Genomic DNA, 16,339 nt, shown 5'->3' on the forward strand with positions numbered 1-16,339 from the left:
AGGAATTTGCAGCGGATGTGACTTTACTCATACATAAAATATGAACTTCCCCTTTTTGCTGTATATCAACACGGAAGCAATAACAGCTGCTTTATTCTCACCAAGAAGATATAAAGTTTCCAAATACATTTAATGAATTTTGATGAAGATTTTCTTTTTTGCTCAGTATGTTGTGTTTTAATTGAGCCAGTTTAGGAAGATACAAGGGCATTCCTGAAGCTGTATGTATTTGTTCTTACATCACTGCTTTAAAATCACAGCTGGTGGTTTCCAGAAAGAAGAATTGCTGACATTTTCTTTTAAAAAGGTCCTATGGATTTTTGCAGAGTATTTTCTGATCAATAGTAACCCCATTGCTGGTGTGACTTCCAGGCATCACAGATGATCTTGACTCTGGAATGTTGCTGTGCGAACAAGTTTGGCACCTCCTACCTCTGACTTAGATAAGAACAGGCAGCATTGTTTCTTGTTTGCTCTTTGCCGTACCTGTCTCTCCACCTGTGGATTCTCTTAATGAGAAATAAGGATAAGATACTAGTTGCTCACTTGGATGGATGAAAGGTTTTCTCAACAAGAGAGACAAACACGAAGAAAGAAACTACAACCAGAAGAGAAAAAAACTGCCATTCTTTTCAAGCTTCAGTATGTTTTTATCAAAGCAAGAGGATCAGCTTGCCCAGGAGCTGAGCTGTCCCATCTGTCTTCAGCTCTACAATGATCCAGTTGTTCTACCCTGTGGGCACAACTTCTGTCGAGCTTGCATCTCCAAGTCTGCTGACCCCACATACAGCGACAAAGAACCTCTACACTGCCCAGAGTGTCGCGAGACCTATGACGGCGTCGATACCCTGCAGAAAAATGTCAAACTTTCCAACATTGTCGAGGGTTTCCAAGACTCTTCCCAAAACATTTATGAAGAGATCCTGGATGTGATCAAACCTGCGAACCCAGAGGCAGACAATGTCATTTTCTGTGACCAATGCATAGATGACAAGACTCCGGCGGTGAAGACCTGTCTGAAGTGTGAGGTGTCGCTGTGCTACAGGCATCTCCAGAAGCACAACGAGAGGGAGTCCTTCAAGACTCACTCTCTGGTGGAACCTCAGAAGGATTTGGGGAGCAGGGCCTGCCCTGACCATAACCTTCCACTTGAGTACTTTTGTTCTAATGACATGAAGTCTCTGTGCATCACATGTTTGGAAGGCCATAACGAGAACCACGACGTCCTCACCATCAGTGTGGCAGAGGAGGAGATGAGACGAGCCTTGGAGAGCCGTGGCAAGGTAGTTTTTTATGTACCTGATTACATTTACTGTGTTTAGGACGCAAGAACTAGCAGATTTACACAAGACAATATATTTATTATGTACAGGTGGCAAATAAAAAAAAGGACAATGTGAAGTTTTTTTATGGTGTTCTAAGGACATTACCCTCGGACATTACCCTCAGTTCAGTGGTAAACACATTAGTTTTTATAATTCTAATGACTACTCTGGATTTTTTATCAGATTGCTGAGTTGGAATGACAAGAATATTCTGGGCAGAGATAAAGGCAGGGTCACATGGCCTCTATGAGGTTGGGGGGAAAACTCCTGGTCCCAATATGGTACACACGCAGTGTTTTGTAAAACATGACTGAGAACAATGCAAAAGCAGACACAACAGGTTATCGTTGATGAGAACAGTGTGATCACTTCTGACAAGTCATGCACAGTTCTAGGTTCTGCATGACTGCCTTAAAAATGCCAGTTGATCTTAATCTTTATTCAGTGTAGAATAAACACATCTATTAGAAGATATCTAGAAAAGAACATCAGTGTACATCCTTGGACTTGTTCTATGCTGTGCAAGAAAGTTGCATCCTGTTTTTCCAGATTCTCTTTCTGTCCATACGATGTAAATGTCAACACATTAACTGCATGTCTGCAGGTGGTTTCCAGCCGACTGCAACTGACAGAGTGCCTCCTTCAGAAGACACAAGAGGACCAGGGAGCCTCCGAGGCTGTCGGAGATAAAATGGTCAACAAGGCAGTCTCACTTATGGATAGTATGGCTTCAATAGTGGACAGGTAAGGCCCTGTATATTGATAGAAGCTTAAAATGGTGCTACTGTACATTAGATCTATTTAAATGCTGAACAAAAGCACAACACCAATGCTGGATTGGTATAAATTGGTGACTATTTACTTGTTGTCAAAGAATCATTGAACTTAGTGGCTATAAGAAATGGCCACTGTAATGGAGGCATCTGCCAACATGGATTCCAGTTGTGCGAATCCCATATGAAATTTCTTCACTGCCAGCTTTTCTAGGAAGGAATACAGTAAATATATGCCTTCAGAATAAAAGCCAACAGCTTTCAGACATGGTCAAACCAAAGTTGTAAACGTTTTACTGACCAAATGATGACGACATCCTCATGGTCCTCAGAATTTAAAATACTGCAGGCACTCACCACAATAAGACATGTCTTAATGTTACGTACAGGGTGAGAACCAATCAACAGGCTCAAAACAAATCTCACGGCCTTTTGAAGAAACTCATTTACACAACTTTGAGTGGCTATTTTTCTGCCTTCAGGTGTTAGCTAGCTGTGCTGAAGCAGTAGCTCGTTAGTAAACCAGAACAACTGGTGATTTGGTTTCAGGTGAGTTATTTTTAGCACAGTCCTGCTCTGCAACAGTTCTAGAGCTTATATAATTTTTAGCATTATATAGTCATGCTTGTAAATATCAATATATTTTCATATATAAATGAAAATATATGTAAAACAAAATAACAAACTGCATCCTCAGCAATCTTTACTCTTGCATAAGCTCAAATTAAAATGATAAATTAAAATGGCAAAGAAGCATGATGATTTCTGGATTAAGAGTTAAATGTTGATGCCAAAATTACTTTTGAACTATTAATGACTTGTTAAACTAATGCAGAAATACAAGACTAAAACATTTTTAGGACAGCGTTTGTGTATCAGCTTGCAGTGTATTCTGGAGAAATGACCTTTTGCTTTCACTTTAAAATGAAAGAGACCTTGCATTACGCAATGTACTGATTTGTCCAATTTACCGTGAGTACATCTAGTCTTTAGCTGCTGGTAATAACTTGAGTAGCAGGTTTAGCAAGTGACTTTTGTAGAAAAAAAATGTACACCCATCTTGGCACTTCACTAATGTGGTTAATGACAGTGATACAGTGATCCACCCATAAACCTTTTATTAGTTAATTCAGCAGACAGTAATAAGGAGGATTTAGTTACTTGATTTTAAAACTTTTATATAACATCAGGTGGTACAATCTTGTCAGAATGTTGGTGTCCAGCTAAAAAGCACGCCAGTTTTCATTGAGTTTTTCTTTTAAAATACTAATGTAAAGTGAAAATGACAACCTATTGGTGACATGACATTTTCAGGTTCAGGGAGCGACTGCGTTTGGTTTTGGAGGAGGAGAGAGGGCAGCGGCGCAAAAGCTGGCAGCTTGGAGTGAGTGCATTGGAGGAGCAGCTGCAGCTGCTGCAGGAGGCCCAGAACAGTGCATCCGAGGTGCTCAGCGAGACAGACACATGCGCCTTCATACACAGGTACAAACATAATCTGTCCTACATTTTACTGAGTGATTCTTACAGTGTCTTGCAAAAATATTTGGGCATTGGGGGGCATTGCCCGCCCACAGAGTCATCCGTGCCCCCCCTGGACTGGAAGCTGTTTGTTGTTTTTACCTTAGAATGGCCAACTTTCTGTTATTCCAATATCAATTTGATACAGTAGGGGCTTCCTCACTTCCCATATCTGTGCCCTCTGTCACTGTTTTCAGCAGTTAAAACTGTTTAATCTGTTGTTAACACGTCGTAACCTGTTTTTCCGAGCCGCCTTTAAACGCAACATGAGCGTTACTACGCTCGCGCTGGGTTTACACCTGTGCGGCTGCTGTGCAGAGCTGCACAGGTGTGTTAGAATCATGCGGCAAACCAGCAAAACGCAAAGAACTTTGCACAGTTTTCCCAACAAACTAACCGACTGAGTTGAGTAAAGCTGTTGGATGCAGGTAATGTTAGCTAAAAGATCACTAGCTAATAACAATACAGCACTTTAAGCTTGTTAACAAGTAGCCTGTAGACTACTGATGTAGTTGTCTACGTTCAGCTACGTAGATTCATTTTGCCCCCCCCACCCCAAAAAAAAAAGATAAGTAGATGCCCCCCCTGTTAAACTCGTCTGGAGCAGGGACTGTTTACAACCCTTAAGTTCCTAATGTGTTTTATTGGAATGTCATGTGATAGACCAACATCAAGTAATGTATCACTGTTAATTGGGTGGACAATACTTTTTTTTTTTAAAGTTTTCACAAATAATTTCTTCTAAAAATAGTGCTGAGCATAAGTTTTCAACATTCTTTAATCTAATATCTCATTCTAAAATCTAGCCCAACCAGCTGTGGAGTCTTGCGTGTTAACTCGACAACTACTAGTGAAGCACCTTACCTTAAACACTGTAAACATGTGAAAGAAGATACTCTAGTCAGATGAAGCCAAAATTGAATTTTTTGGTTCATGATGATTCTCAACTTGAGACTGACCAAAGGGAGTGATCGGCCCTTTGTAGAAAAAAATATGATGTATAGAGGAAAACAAACACTGCACATGACTCTGAGCACGTCACCACTGTGAAACATGGTGGTGGCAGCATCATACTATTGGAATGTTTTTTTTCAACAGGGACAAATAAGGTGTTCTGGGTTGATGGGAAGATGGATAGTGGTAAATCCAGTGCAAACCTGTAAGAAAACTTGATTTGATACAGAGGCGGAGATTTGTATTGTGGTTGAATGAAACATGCAGCCACAACAGCAATGTATTGTTTTAGATAAATATAGACTTGAAAATTGTGGTTCCATCTAGTCTGACTGAACTTGGTTTATTGCACTAAGAAGAGTTGTTAAGATTCCAGTCTTTATATGTGCAAAGCTGGGAGAGACAAACTTCAAAATACTTGTACAATTTAGTTGTATATGCTCTGAAAAATAGTTTCTTGCAGAAAAAGATATCTATGTGTGTGCTTATTAAAAGTCTAAGGTTTTCATGCATATTTTTATTTGCATTATGACTGGATATGATATAATTTTCTTTTTTTTTTTTGCTCATCAGATTCATGATGATTGAACAGAAAGTGAGAGATGCTGCCACAGGCAGTCTTCCCAGCACGATTTCCTCAAAGGTCGACCTGAACACCAAGCGTCTCCAGACAGACCTCAAAACCATCGACTTCCGCACAGAAATGGTCCGTCTCCTTGACACCCTTCACATCCTGCTCAACCCTCTGGAGGTCACATTCAACGTCTGCACTGCCCACCCCTGCTTGTTGGTGTCCAACGACCTGCACACAGTCAGATGCACCAGCTCCAAGCAGTCCTACGTAGACCACCCGGAGCGCTTCCTGAGTGCACCTCAGATCCTGTGCAGCCAGGGTTTTTCCACAGGCACGCATATCTGGGTGGCAGAAATGGGCAGCAGCTGCATGTGGTCCCTTGGCGCGTGCTACAAGACCATCCCTCGCCGTGGAGACCACAGCCGCCTGGGGAACAACTTGGTGTCCTGGAGACTACAGTGGAAAAACGGCAAGCTAACTGCGTACTCTTCATCTAGCAATGCTGGGCTGGGAGAGACGTTCCAACATCCATCTAAGATTGAGGTTGTGCTTGACTGTGAAGGTGGAACCCTATCTTTCCACACTATCCAATCACGCAGAGAACACCTTTACACCTTTAAGACTGTGTTTAAGGAGCCAGTTTACCCAGCTTTTAGTATCCATTCAAATACATCAGAGTCTTGGATCACTTTACAAAGTCAGATGTGACACCAACATTTGGTCTGTAACTTTCCCTGTGCATAGATATGTTTGGGGTATTCCTGTTTTTAGATCTTTATTCACACTTTTGTTCTTACTAAGTTTGTTTAAATGTTGACATGTAAGTAACTAAAGTAGTCCAGGTTTTCTCCCGGAAACTCATCAACCCAAACTAAGTGTCAGAAACTGGAAGTTCATGTTTTACTTTTTCATGAAAACACTAACGATGGCCTGCCTCAAAAGTGGGGTTTTGTATTCCTACTGTTCACCATCACAGATAATTTACTAATAATCAAAAAATTTGGAGAGGATAACATCCAATATTTGTAATGGAAACTCCATACTTTATTCCAGATTAACTTCAAGTTATTCACAAAGGTGTTTTTTTCTCATCTGCACATCAACATTTGTCTACAGTCAGCTAACGATAACTGACCTTAACAGACAGGTTGATCTATGCCTTTGTTACAGCCTGGCTGGATTACTGCAGTCTCTGTTGGAGATTTCCAACAGAATCCTGGACCAGATCCAGCAGGTCCAAAGCTCATTCCTTAGTCGACTAACATACACTAAGCCTTACCAACATATCACCCCCTGTCTCCCAAATCTCCACCGGCTGCCTGCCAAATACCACATCACTTACAAGATCTTCTCACCTGCAAATCCCTCAGTGTCCTAGGCAGTGGGCACCTGTCAGACCTTCTTCAATCAAACACACTGAGTCAGACCCAACAGTCCTGTGTGTCATGTGTTCATTTTCTGTCGCTTGCACCAACCTCTCTCTCATCTGAGTTACAAGATGCTCTTCAAAACGTTGTTTGACTTTACTCCTTGAGTTTAATTATGCACTCTATGTAAAACATCCCTGAGTTTCTTGAAAGACACTATGTAGATCTTAGGTATCATTGTTCTTATTACTATACAGTTTATATAAAGTAGCATGACTATTAAACTGACATTATTTAGCATTTTTATTTAATCATACAAGATGATGTGTGATTGGTTTACAAAAGCAGTCGTGATTATGATGTTTTTGTGGAGTACATGCAGTATGACACAGGTGTTTTGTACTTCTTACATTGTTTTGTTTAACTTCGACCAGGTTTCCTTTATGTGATGTAGTTTCTTTAAGCTAAGTGCATTTCCCCTTTGATTTGATTTTTTATTTTGCATACAGTAAACAGGAGACCGCTGACATTTAGCATAAGACATGTTTTGTGTTTGGGGTACAAATAAATTATTTGACACACAAAGTTTGTAATGGTTGTGTCTGTCACTGTCTTTGCCACTGTTGCGTAGAATGTATTGTCACATTCTGAGCCAGCCTGAGGTATAATTAAACTTTGGGTGTGTTGATCACATGGCCAGTTTGAGGCCAAAAGAACCACAATTAGAATTTACAGCTGGTTTTCTTATTTGAAGCCACTCCTATCTCTACTTGAGTTTTACATGATGTACAGATTCAAGTACCAACATATGAATAAACTCAAACACACCACCATCCTGACTGGTTGCAGGACAGCCCTCTAATATCTGTCTTAGTCCTTACACAACCTTGTTCTGGCCCCAGTGACATGTATCTTTTGCATAATTGAATTGTGACCAGGTCTTAGTTTGAAAAAAAATATTTAAAAGATTTAGTTAACTTATTTGTTTCTTTCTGAAACATGTAACATTAATTATTTTATGTACAGTTTAAACTTTATTTAACTAGTCCATTGGTAGTAGAAAATGCTTCAGGTTGGTTACACAAATGCATTTGGAGATACATGAAGAACGCTCCTCAAGCTAAAAAATCTGTGGGAAACTCAGACATAATTGAGCAGCCGAGTTCAGTAACTGATGACTGATACACTCCAGTAAAAGTTAACTGTAAGTTTTTGATTAAAAAGATAAATTTAAAAATCATTAGGTCATCAAAAAAATCAAATGTTCTATAGTTTTGATTGGCTTAGCTGGAACTGGGTCCCTGAATGAGATTCACCATCAGGACCTCATACAACGTTCGGCCGCCCATGGCCATGTGCAGGCTTTGCATGAATGAACTGCCAGTGGGGTTGCCAGGTTTAGATATAATCCCGTAAATATCAAACATTAATTTTACTCAATGAATTATACCTGTCGGCAGTTTGAAAAAAACACGGATGTCCAGTTAAGTCGCTTCTTTGGGTTGATTCATTTGTGGGAATCTATCCTCCAGGTTTGAAACGCCACAGAGAACGGAGGATATAATACAGAAAACTGGCAACCCGTACTCCCATCTGTCACACATTCTGTCATTGGGCAGGACACAAACACTGTTTCATGATAGCGCCAATATTCAGCTAGCAGCTAAAAAGTAAGGTAAAAGGGGAAAGCAGGAGGCATGGGCTCGGGAGAGAGTACGACCAGGAAAGTATCCTTCGGCGTGGACGATGAAGACAGAGTCAGGATTCTCCGCGGGATAAAGGTGATGCTAATTTAGCTAGCGTCCGATAAGTCATGCTGACGATAGTTTAATGCTGGCCAGCTGGAAGCTTGTTGCTCCAGAGCACATACACAACAAACCCTCAGACTGTGGGGAACGTCAGGTGTACCACCTGTGAAGGAGGATGGAGGAGCTGTGAAGGTGGTGGAGCAGGTTGATTCACGAGCCCTGGAGGGTCACTTTTCCTCTTCGCCAGACTTCATTGGATACAAGAGGGCCGTAGCAGTTCAACGTAATTATTCGCAAACTAATTTACGTAGCCGATGGCCAATTCAATGTGGAAATATGTAAGGTATATAGATAACATCGGCTTAAAACCGTTCTATCTAGACTAATATGCTTTACTTTCTTATGACACCTTATTATTTTGAGCGTTGTAGTATATTTACCAATTATGATGCGAAATGAACGTAAAGTACGGTCACTATTGTAGATGAACTTGCGTGCTGCATTGCTGCTTTGTCATGAATTCATTTGAGAAGTAAATGTCATCACAGCCTGTTTTGTATTTCTTTTGAGGGCTTAAAATGATTAGTTTTTGAATGGAGTTTGGTGAAAGGCTTAAGCACAGCAGTGCTGCATTCGAGGGCGAGTTTGCGTGTCGGAATTTTACATTATAATTAACCACAAGTAAGAAAGGACGGTAATTTTTGTGGTACATTGTGGCAAGACGTTTGGACAAAGTACAATGTGCCATTTGTCCTTTTAGTTGCTTTGTATGTCCATATTCCTGTTTTAAACGTTTCTTTTGGCTTACCAAATGAGACTCAACATTTCACGTGTTCCAGTCATGTTTGTGCAAATACCTATTTTAATGTAACTACTTAAAAATACTACACTGAACAGTAGTTTTTTTAAAACTACTGTTTAGTTGTTTAAAAAAATTACTGTTTTTTTTTTTTTTTTTTTGCTTTGACAACAAATGTAAGCTTATTCTCCTCTTGTTAACCAACATCTTCCACCCAATTTGTTAACTCACAAGCATCTGCGACCAGAATTTGTCCGTGCTGTTTTGTCCAGCCAGAGTTTTCTCTTTGGGGTTGTTTTCATGCATTTGTGGGATCACAGCAATTGATGCATTAATATTTGATTATTGTTTTTAAGACTTATTTCAGAATTTAGACTAACGACGCACTGGAATTTAAAAGATTCTATCTATTTCAGGAGTTAGGTTTTCTTAAGTTGTCCAAAAATATCTGTCAAGAGCTAAAAGTCAAAGTGATAACTGTGTTTGCCAACTCTGGCTGCACATTCAGATTTAATGAGTCATAGAGCGTGTCAGTGAATGGCCCTGCCCTCTGCGGTTTTATGTGTAGCTATGTTTAACCGTTTCCCATAGAAACATCCAAACGGCTGTATTAGTGGGACCTGGTCTGTATTTTCAGATTTAAGTTGCTCTGACCTGTTTCTCTTGAATAAATCTGCACCAAATATTGTGTATTATTGTTCCATATTATATTATCAATGTTTGTTGATTAAGATATGAAGTTGTTTGTAGACTGTTAGTTTGTATGCTCCATACCCAGCTCCTAAATGTCTCCTCTTTCTCCTGGCAGCTGTCAGAGGACGTTCTCCAGAGGATGAGAGGAGTGGCTAACATTCCTCCAGAATCCTCCTCTTCAGCCACAAGTCCTCAGAAAGAAAAAGGTAAAAGTTTGACTTTAACTTTTTGTTAGCAAAAGATCATATCTGAACTTTACTCTCTTGTTCATGTTGGACTTTAAAATGGAAAAACTTCAGAGTGTTCCGATCATTTCTAATTATAGCATGAAGAAGCAGAGTGTGTCAGTAACGAACTCTTGAAAACACAAACACACACACGCCCCCCCGCCCCCCACACACACAGCCACACACGCCCACACCCACCCCTAAATTCATATTTATAATATGAATCATAAATATGAATTATGCTCTTCAACATGTAGAATTCAGTCTTTGGAGCTTAATGCTCACCAGAGAAAGTACTGCATTGCTGAATTGTCACCGTTTCTCATATGAAATGTTTGGCTTTGTGACCAGGTGCCTCTCGCAGTGCCAGCTCAGCCTCTCAGGCCCAGCAGAGCCCCCCTCACCGGGCCCCGCCCAGCAGCAAGTCCGGGAAGACATTCGCTAAAGATGAACAGAGAAGGTGGGTAAGACGGTCAAATCCAAAACCCATTTATTCCTGGTACACAAACGCAGCATTGATGATCACATTTAGCTTTATGTATTGTCGCTACTCACTTATTAGTTGCCTGGAGGAGATAATGATGTCTTCTATTTAGTCTGCAGTCAATAACTTATGACAAGACAATTATTGTCCTATTACAAATAAAAAAATCTGCCAATGGAACTAGTCCTTTTTTCATCAATAATAAGGAGTTATTTAATCCTATCTTATTTTACTTCTATATCTTGCTGGAAAGTTACTTGTAACTTAGTTTTGTCTTATTTTAGCTGTACTAAGATATTTGCACTAGAAACTAGACCAACAATCCTTGGTAAGATTTTCTGCTTTTGCAGTGTACCTATTGTTGCTATTGACATTTTCTGCTCCTTGATAAATTATTGAAGTAGTTTTATTGCCTGTCACTGGTCACCTGTATCTAATGGGAAAATGCAGACTAGAACAATATGGAATATTTCCATCTTTAAACCAATCTGGACAAATACTTAGGGAAAGGAATAATATCCAATTTGTGGTTATGCATATAAAGCTTGACCACTGTAGAAATATCTTTCATTCATTCATAGTAAAATGTTATAGTTACATCTTTGAAAAAAGCTCACAAATGGCCTGAACTGTGAATATTTGACTTGCGGAGACATCTCAACCATTTGAGTGTAACAATAATAGTCAGGATTAAACATTTGTCAGGTCGTAAGAAAATGGAGCCTTTTCTGTAATAATTTATGATTTATGTTGTAATTTGTATTAGGTATGAGCGGCAGCAGACGATACTGAAGGATGAACTGGCCAAGATGGCAGAAAGAGAGAGGGAGGCAGCGAGAGAGGAGCTGGTTAAAACCATGAGCCGAGAACGACAACAAGCACGAAAGGAAGCAGAGAAGGCCAAAGAATTGGTACATACACACACATGCACGCACGCACCCCCCCACACACACAACAACCTCACAATGTCTCTCTTTGTTGGACACACCTTCTCAATCAAATCACAGTACCCAAAGTCCATCCTCCTGAGAAATCTTTCCCATAGTGTAATCTGTCTTAGAATAATTCTTTACTCAGAAGATAAAAGAATTCGAACATTTGACACAGATCCTCTCTGTCCAATCAGGCTGAGATTGAGCCTTTTTTTCTTTAAAGGTTTTGTTTGCTCTAGTGGCCTTTATTTGAAAGTAGTTTGACAGGAAAGCGGGTAATGAGAGAGGGAAGACATGCGGCAAATTTCACCAGGCCGGTAATCGAACCTGCGGCTATCGCCACGAGGACTAAGGGGCCATGGTTTGCCCCTGCACCACCACAGCATGTTAAAATGTATTATTTTCTTTCGTCTTCATTGTTCTGACTACTTTTTTGTACCTTATTCTGTAAAACACCGTACAGTTAAATTAAAAATACTTCTATAATCCTAGAAATAAAGTAAATTAATCAGATTTCATAATAATTGAGATCATCTCTGTATTATTTCAGTTTCTATAGAAACAAAAGTCTTGGTTCTGAGAAAAACATAAGAAGTAGAAGGTACTTGTTGTCTTTTCTGTCGCAACTACCAAATTTCTCATTGATATTAATTCTGCAGATTTACATGTAAAGTGCATTATAAATAAAATGTTATTAATAGGATATCCTGACATCACCACATTCAGTAGGAAAGTACATGTTATTTATGAATGTGATGGATTTCATCCTAGAACAATCACAGGGATAACCTGTAGGGGGAGCTGCTGTCTTTCATTTGCAGGAATGCGTTTTTAGTTTCTGTTCTCCTTTTTTTTCTTTTTCATTTTTTGTTTCTGCAGAATCAAGGTTTTACAAAAGTTCAGTGGTGTAACTGTTTTAAAAAAAAACTAATTAACTTGAGTGTCTGTGAGTTGGAGGAGATATGCTTTTGTGGAGTCAAGTCATGATTCAGTTTGCTGTCTTTTTTTTTTTCTCCAGCCAAATTGCAAGTTGGAGTGTTTTGTACTGACACAAATTGCTTCTCGGGTTTGCATTTGTAATTTCCATGGTGATACTCACTCTGCCTCACTCCTCCCTTCTTATCCTCACCTATTTCCTCCCTGTTTCTTTTCTATCTTTTCCTTGTCACCGTGTTCTGCCTCCCTCATCTTCTTGCTTTTCTGTCTTTCTTTCTCTCAGCCCCCCCCCCCCCCCCCCCCCCCCCCCCCTCCTTACCACCTCCATCCTCCATCTCCTTCTGTCTTTTTTTCTGTTTTCTATCCCAGCCCATCACTCTCTCCTTTCTGCCCTGGAGACAGTATTATCAGCGAAGTGCACGCGGTAAATTGCACCCTGAGAGTTTCCTGGGGTTGCAGATAGGAGTGGGGCAGCCTTGGAATTATAGTTGTGGAAAGGGGAGAGCTTGTTGTACACACCAGTTGGTGCCTTCATGTGACTCTCTCGCTCCCCTACTTCCACCCCCACCCTCTGTGTTGAGATGTGCTGTAGTGCCCGTCTTATCTCCACTCTAACATACTCCTACTTCTAATAAAAAGCCTGCTGGAGGGATGGCGTGAGCAGAATGACCGGTTGTGCGGACTGGACGTCCTTATGCTAAGGGCTCCTTGTAATTACTTTGTCCTGTGCCATGAATGCATATATGAAATGTGGGTAGATTTTTTTTTCTTTCATATTTTTAACTCATTTTTTATGAAGCCGGTAGCAGATCAGAAGGCATTTATCCTCTGGAGATCCAGTTTCACAAATCGGATCTTTTAAATCCAAGACAAAGTCACAAGAAAGTAGAATTTTTTTTTTCTCTTCCAGAGTTTCAAGAACAAAATTGCATCATTATGTTCTTCCAAATCCTGATTTTGAAGGTCTTGGAACTTGGTCTTGGGTTATAATTCGCACAGAACCTTTTTCCATGTGTGCTGTTCGAGAACAACAGGAGAGAACCAATGAAGACTTTTTAGTAGTTTTTATGAAGTATGAAATGTCTTGGTCAGAAAGAAGAAATTCGTCTGTCTGTGAGTGGTATTTATTTATTTGGTTGTTGTATTCTTTTCTCTTTAGAAGAGTTATGTCTTTAAAATTACAACACATCCGGGAAGTATGCAGTGCTACCCACATTTTATGTACATGTTTAAATTGTGTTAAATTCACCAGTTTTCTCAAAATTGTAAAAAAAAAAAAAAAATACATTCATGAGAGAAGGCTTCAGACTTTTACATGAGTAGCTTCCGTCAGACTTTTCTGTCCAGTTTTCAAAGTGTGTTCAGTGTTTTATTAGCCTGTCATGGGCCAGTTTCTTGTCTCAGGGTTTACCATGGTTTTAAGAACCTGCTATCTTAAAAACCTTAAAAATGTTCTGTCATATCGCTCCTGTGGTTTAAAGTCCCTTTAATAAAATCCTAGAGAAAGTTCTGGAGCTTGGAGCAGTCACCGGTCTGTTCCCTGTCTCGGCCCACTTACACTCATTTCTCATTCACATGAAAAGAAGCTGTCTTCTTCGAAAGTTATTTGCTGAGAGCTAAATTATACTGCTTACTTCTGTTGTCATCACACTCCTCTAAAGGTAAAGTTGGCATGCTAAAATCCTAGCATGGTGCAAGCTAGCCAGCAAAGCCTGACTAATTAGCCTGCTAATGTTAGCTTTCAGTGTTGCTCTGTGAGCAGCAGCATTAACAGTTAGCTGTTATAGTTAGCCACAGAAACTGGACATTTTACTCAATGTTATCATATCTCTTGCCTAACATTAGCAATTAGTGCAGCAGCTAGCATTATAAGTTAAAGAGAATGGTCTTTATGTGTTCCCTAGAGAATGTGGGCACTTTGTGCTGAGATCGACTAAAGGCTGCCAACATTTCTAAATCCAGCATGTTTCATAAGTAATCACTGTGCAGTAGACCCTATTTAAAGGCTATGTGGGAACTTCTTTTAGACATGACTCATTAAGTCTAGAGAGCTAATCCTAAATTTGCATGTAGATATTCTACAGTGTTTAGAGCAAGCTAAACTGCTGAGTCCAAATGGGGTTCTAACTTAGAAATCATTGTATGATGTTAACATGTCCCACATAAACCAAACTAATTTTGTAGAGCCACGATAGCCACAATAATTCAAAACAAAAATTGATGGTGTAAGAGTGAAAAATGATAATGTATTTATGCTGGATGAAAACAATTCTCATTTTAAACTTGCGTGTCATTAAGTCTTTTAGCTGTAGAACAGGCAGCAAACTCGCAACAGGCAGTTTATCAGTTTGACAAGATCCAACATTCAGTCTGTTTTCAAAAATGAAAAGTCATAAAAAGTGTTTCTTGTCCAGCATAAATCATAATTTAATAAAAGGAACAATATTTTCTCACAAACCAGATATTTGCAAAATGAAAAATACATACAAGTTGTTTTAAATATACATTATTATTATTATAGCAATTATGAAATACCCTGCTCATGTAGGAAAGATTATCTGAAATAAGTAAGTCATTTATTTCAATTCTAGCTCATTTCACAGATTTTGTGTTTTATTATTTAGTATTTTTTGTCCTGGCTAAGACAAGCCTACACCTAAACTTGTGATAAACATATTAAAATATATGTCAAGAAAAATACGTCTTTGGACCATTTAGTCAATATTAAGACATATTCACTCTGTCAACATTTAAAGACTTGAAAGTGTTGCCATATTTTCAGTGAAACAGGGAAAAGTTTCAGCAAGACTGACCATAAGGGAAGATTGGAAACACAAGCTTCCAGATGATTGAGTATTTACTATATAACTGGGTGGAAGAAGGATTTAAGGATGAAAAAGATGTGACTGAACATTTTGTGAAGAGTTGGAATGAAGAATATAGAGGAGGCGAGAATGAATTGAAAGAGGAGATGACACACTTTTCCTCAAAAGAAGGGAATGAACCAATGGATGAATAAGAAGTCTTTAAAAGTAATTTAACGTTTCCGAAGCATCAAGAGGAGGTGGAAGAGATTAGCGACAACGGGCGCCTGAAAAGGGAAGGGAGTACCTATTTGTAATGTTTCTTTAGGCAATTGGATTTCTAAAGGAAGAGGGTATTGCTATATGATTAAAAGGAAATTTGCAAGATGATTAAACATTTTGCACCATTAGGAGTTGCTGGAAAAGACTGACAGGAAGGAAGGGGGAGAAGGAGACGGATTGATGGAGCAAAATCTGAAGCATCAGACAAATAACATGAAAAGGATGAAAGGAAAGAGACTGACTGAATAAAATGACAGATGGTATAACTGTCAGAGAAACCCAAAAGGTTAGCTTCCACTTATTAACAGATGTGGATGAGGGAGCAAAATTGAATATTATTATTAAATATTATATAAATTTAAAACACCTCTTTTTAAAATGTCTGTGGGATGTAATCAAAAATGTAAATCTCTGGTAAGGATTTAATTAGCTTCTGTATTTCTTCCCATCTAAAATGGCTAAGATTTGGCATATGCATGTCACATCTGGTGCACATGATGAGAACATTACTTGAGATTTTCAAGGAGACTTTCTCTGTTTAAGCCTCTGACATTTAGTTTTGATGTGGTCCAGACTGTTGAATTCAGAGTGAACACCATGTTAATCTGAAACCTTCAGAATTATGATTGGAATTAGGAGTCTGGTAAGGGATTAAAAATATCTCAAAAGAATTTGATCCAGATCTGTTTTTGTCTTTTTTTTGTAGTAAGCAAACACTTTCTACACTTTTCCACTTACAGACTTTGAGTCTGTCAGTATTACCCTTCAGTCTTAAGGCATTGATGATGAAAGCTATCAAAAGCTTTTTGAATGATCAAAGCAGGTGGGTGTGGCCAAGCCTCAAAATCTGACTTCTCACCATGGAAGATGAAATTGCAAAAATGTCCACACACAAAGTTGTAGCTGACAAACTTTCTGTCAAG

The 16,339-nt window shown here is 39.2% G+C and overlaps 2 protein-coding genes across 3 annotated transcripts in view; both read left to right on the forward strand.

Moving 5' to 3' along the window:
* The first annotated feature begins 478 nt into the window (after positions 1-478).
* Positions 479-7,083, forward strand: LOC111606171 (E3 ubiquitin-protein ligase TRIM7-like). The gene is made up of 4 exons (XM_023325981.1): positions 479-1,283; positions 1,930-2,069; positions 3,413-3,580; positions 5,144-7,083. The coding sequence occupies exons 1-4, from the start codon at positions 555-557 to the stop codon at positions 5,850-5,852; spliced, it is 1,746 nt and encodes a 581-aa protein (XP_023181749.1). The 5' UTR covers positions 479-554; the 3' UTR covers positions 5,853-7,083.
* Positions 7,084-8,090: 1,007 nt separating this feature from the next.
* Positions 8,091-16,339, forward strand: part of LOC102230928 (MICOS complex subunit mic25a-like) — a 74,831-nt gene continuing 66,582 nt past the window's right edge. For both annotated transcript variants that reach the window (XM_023339842.1, XM_023339852.1), the window contains exons 1-4: positions 8,091-8,292; positions 9,867-9,957; positions 10,330-10,438; positions 11,229-11,373. In XM_023339842.1, coding sequence (XP_023195610.1) covers positions 8,209-8,292; positions 9,867-9,957; positions 10,330-10,438; positions 11,229-11,373 — 429 coding nt within the window. In that variant the 5' untranslated portion in view covers positions 8,091-8,208. The remainder of the gene's footprint in view (positions 8,293-9,866; positions 9,958-10,329; positions 10,439-11,228; positions 11,374-16,339) is intronic.

Source organism: Xiphophorus maculatus, chromosome 1 (genome assembly GCF_002775205.1).
Source record: "Xiphophorus maculatus strain JP 163 A chromosome 1, X_maculatus-5.0-male, whole genome shotgun sequence".
NCBI classification, from domain to species: domain Eukaryota; kingdom Metazoa; phylum Chordata; class Actinopteri; order Cyprinodontiformes; family Poeciliidae; genus Xiphophorus; species Xiphophorus maculatus.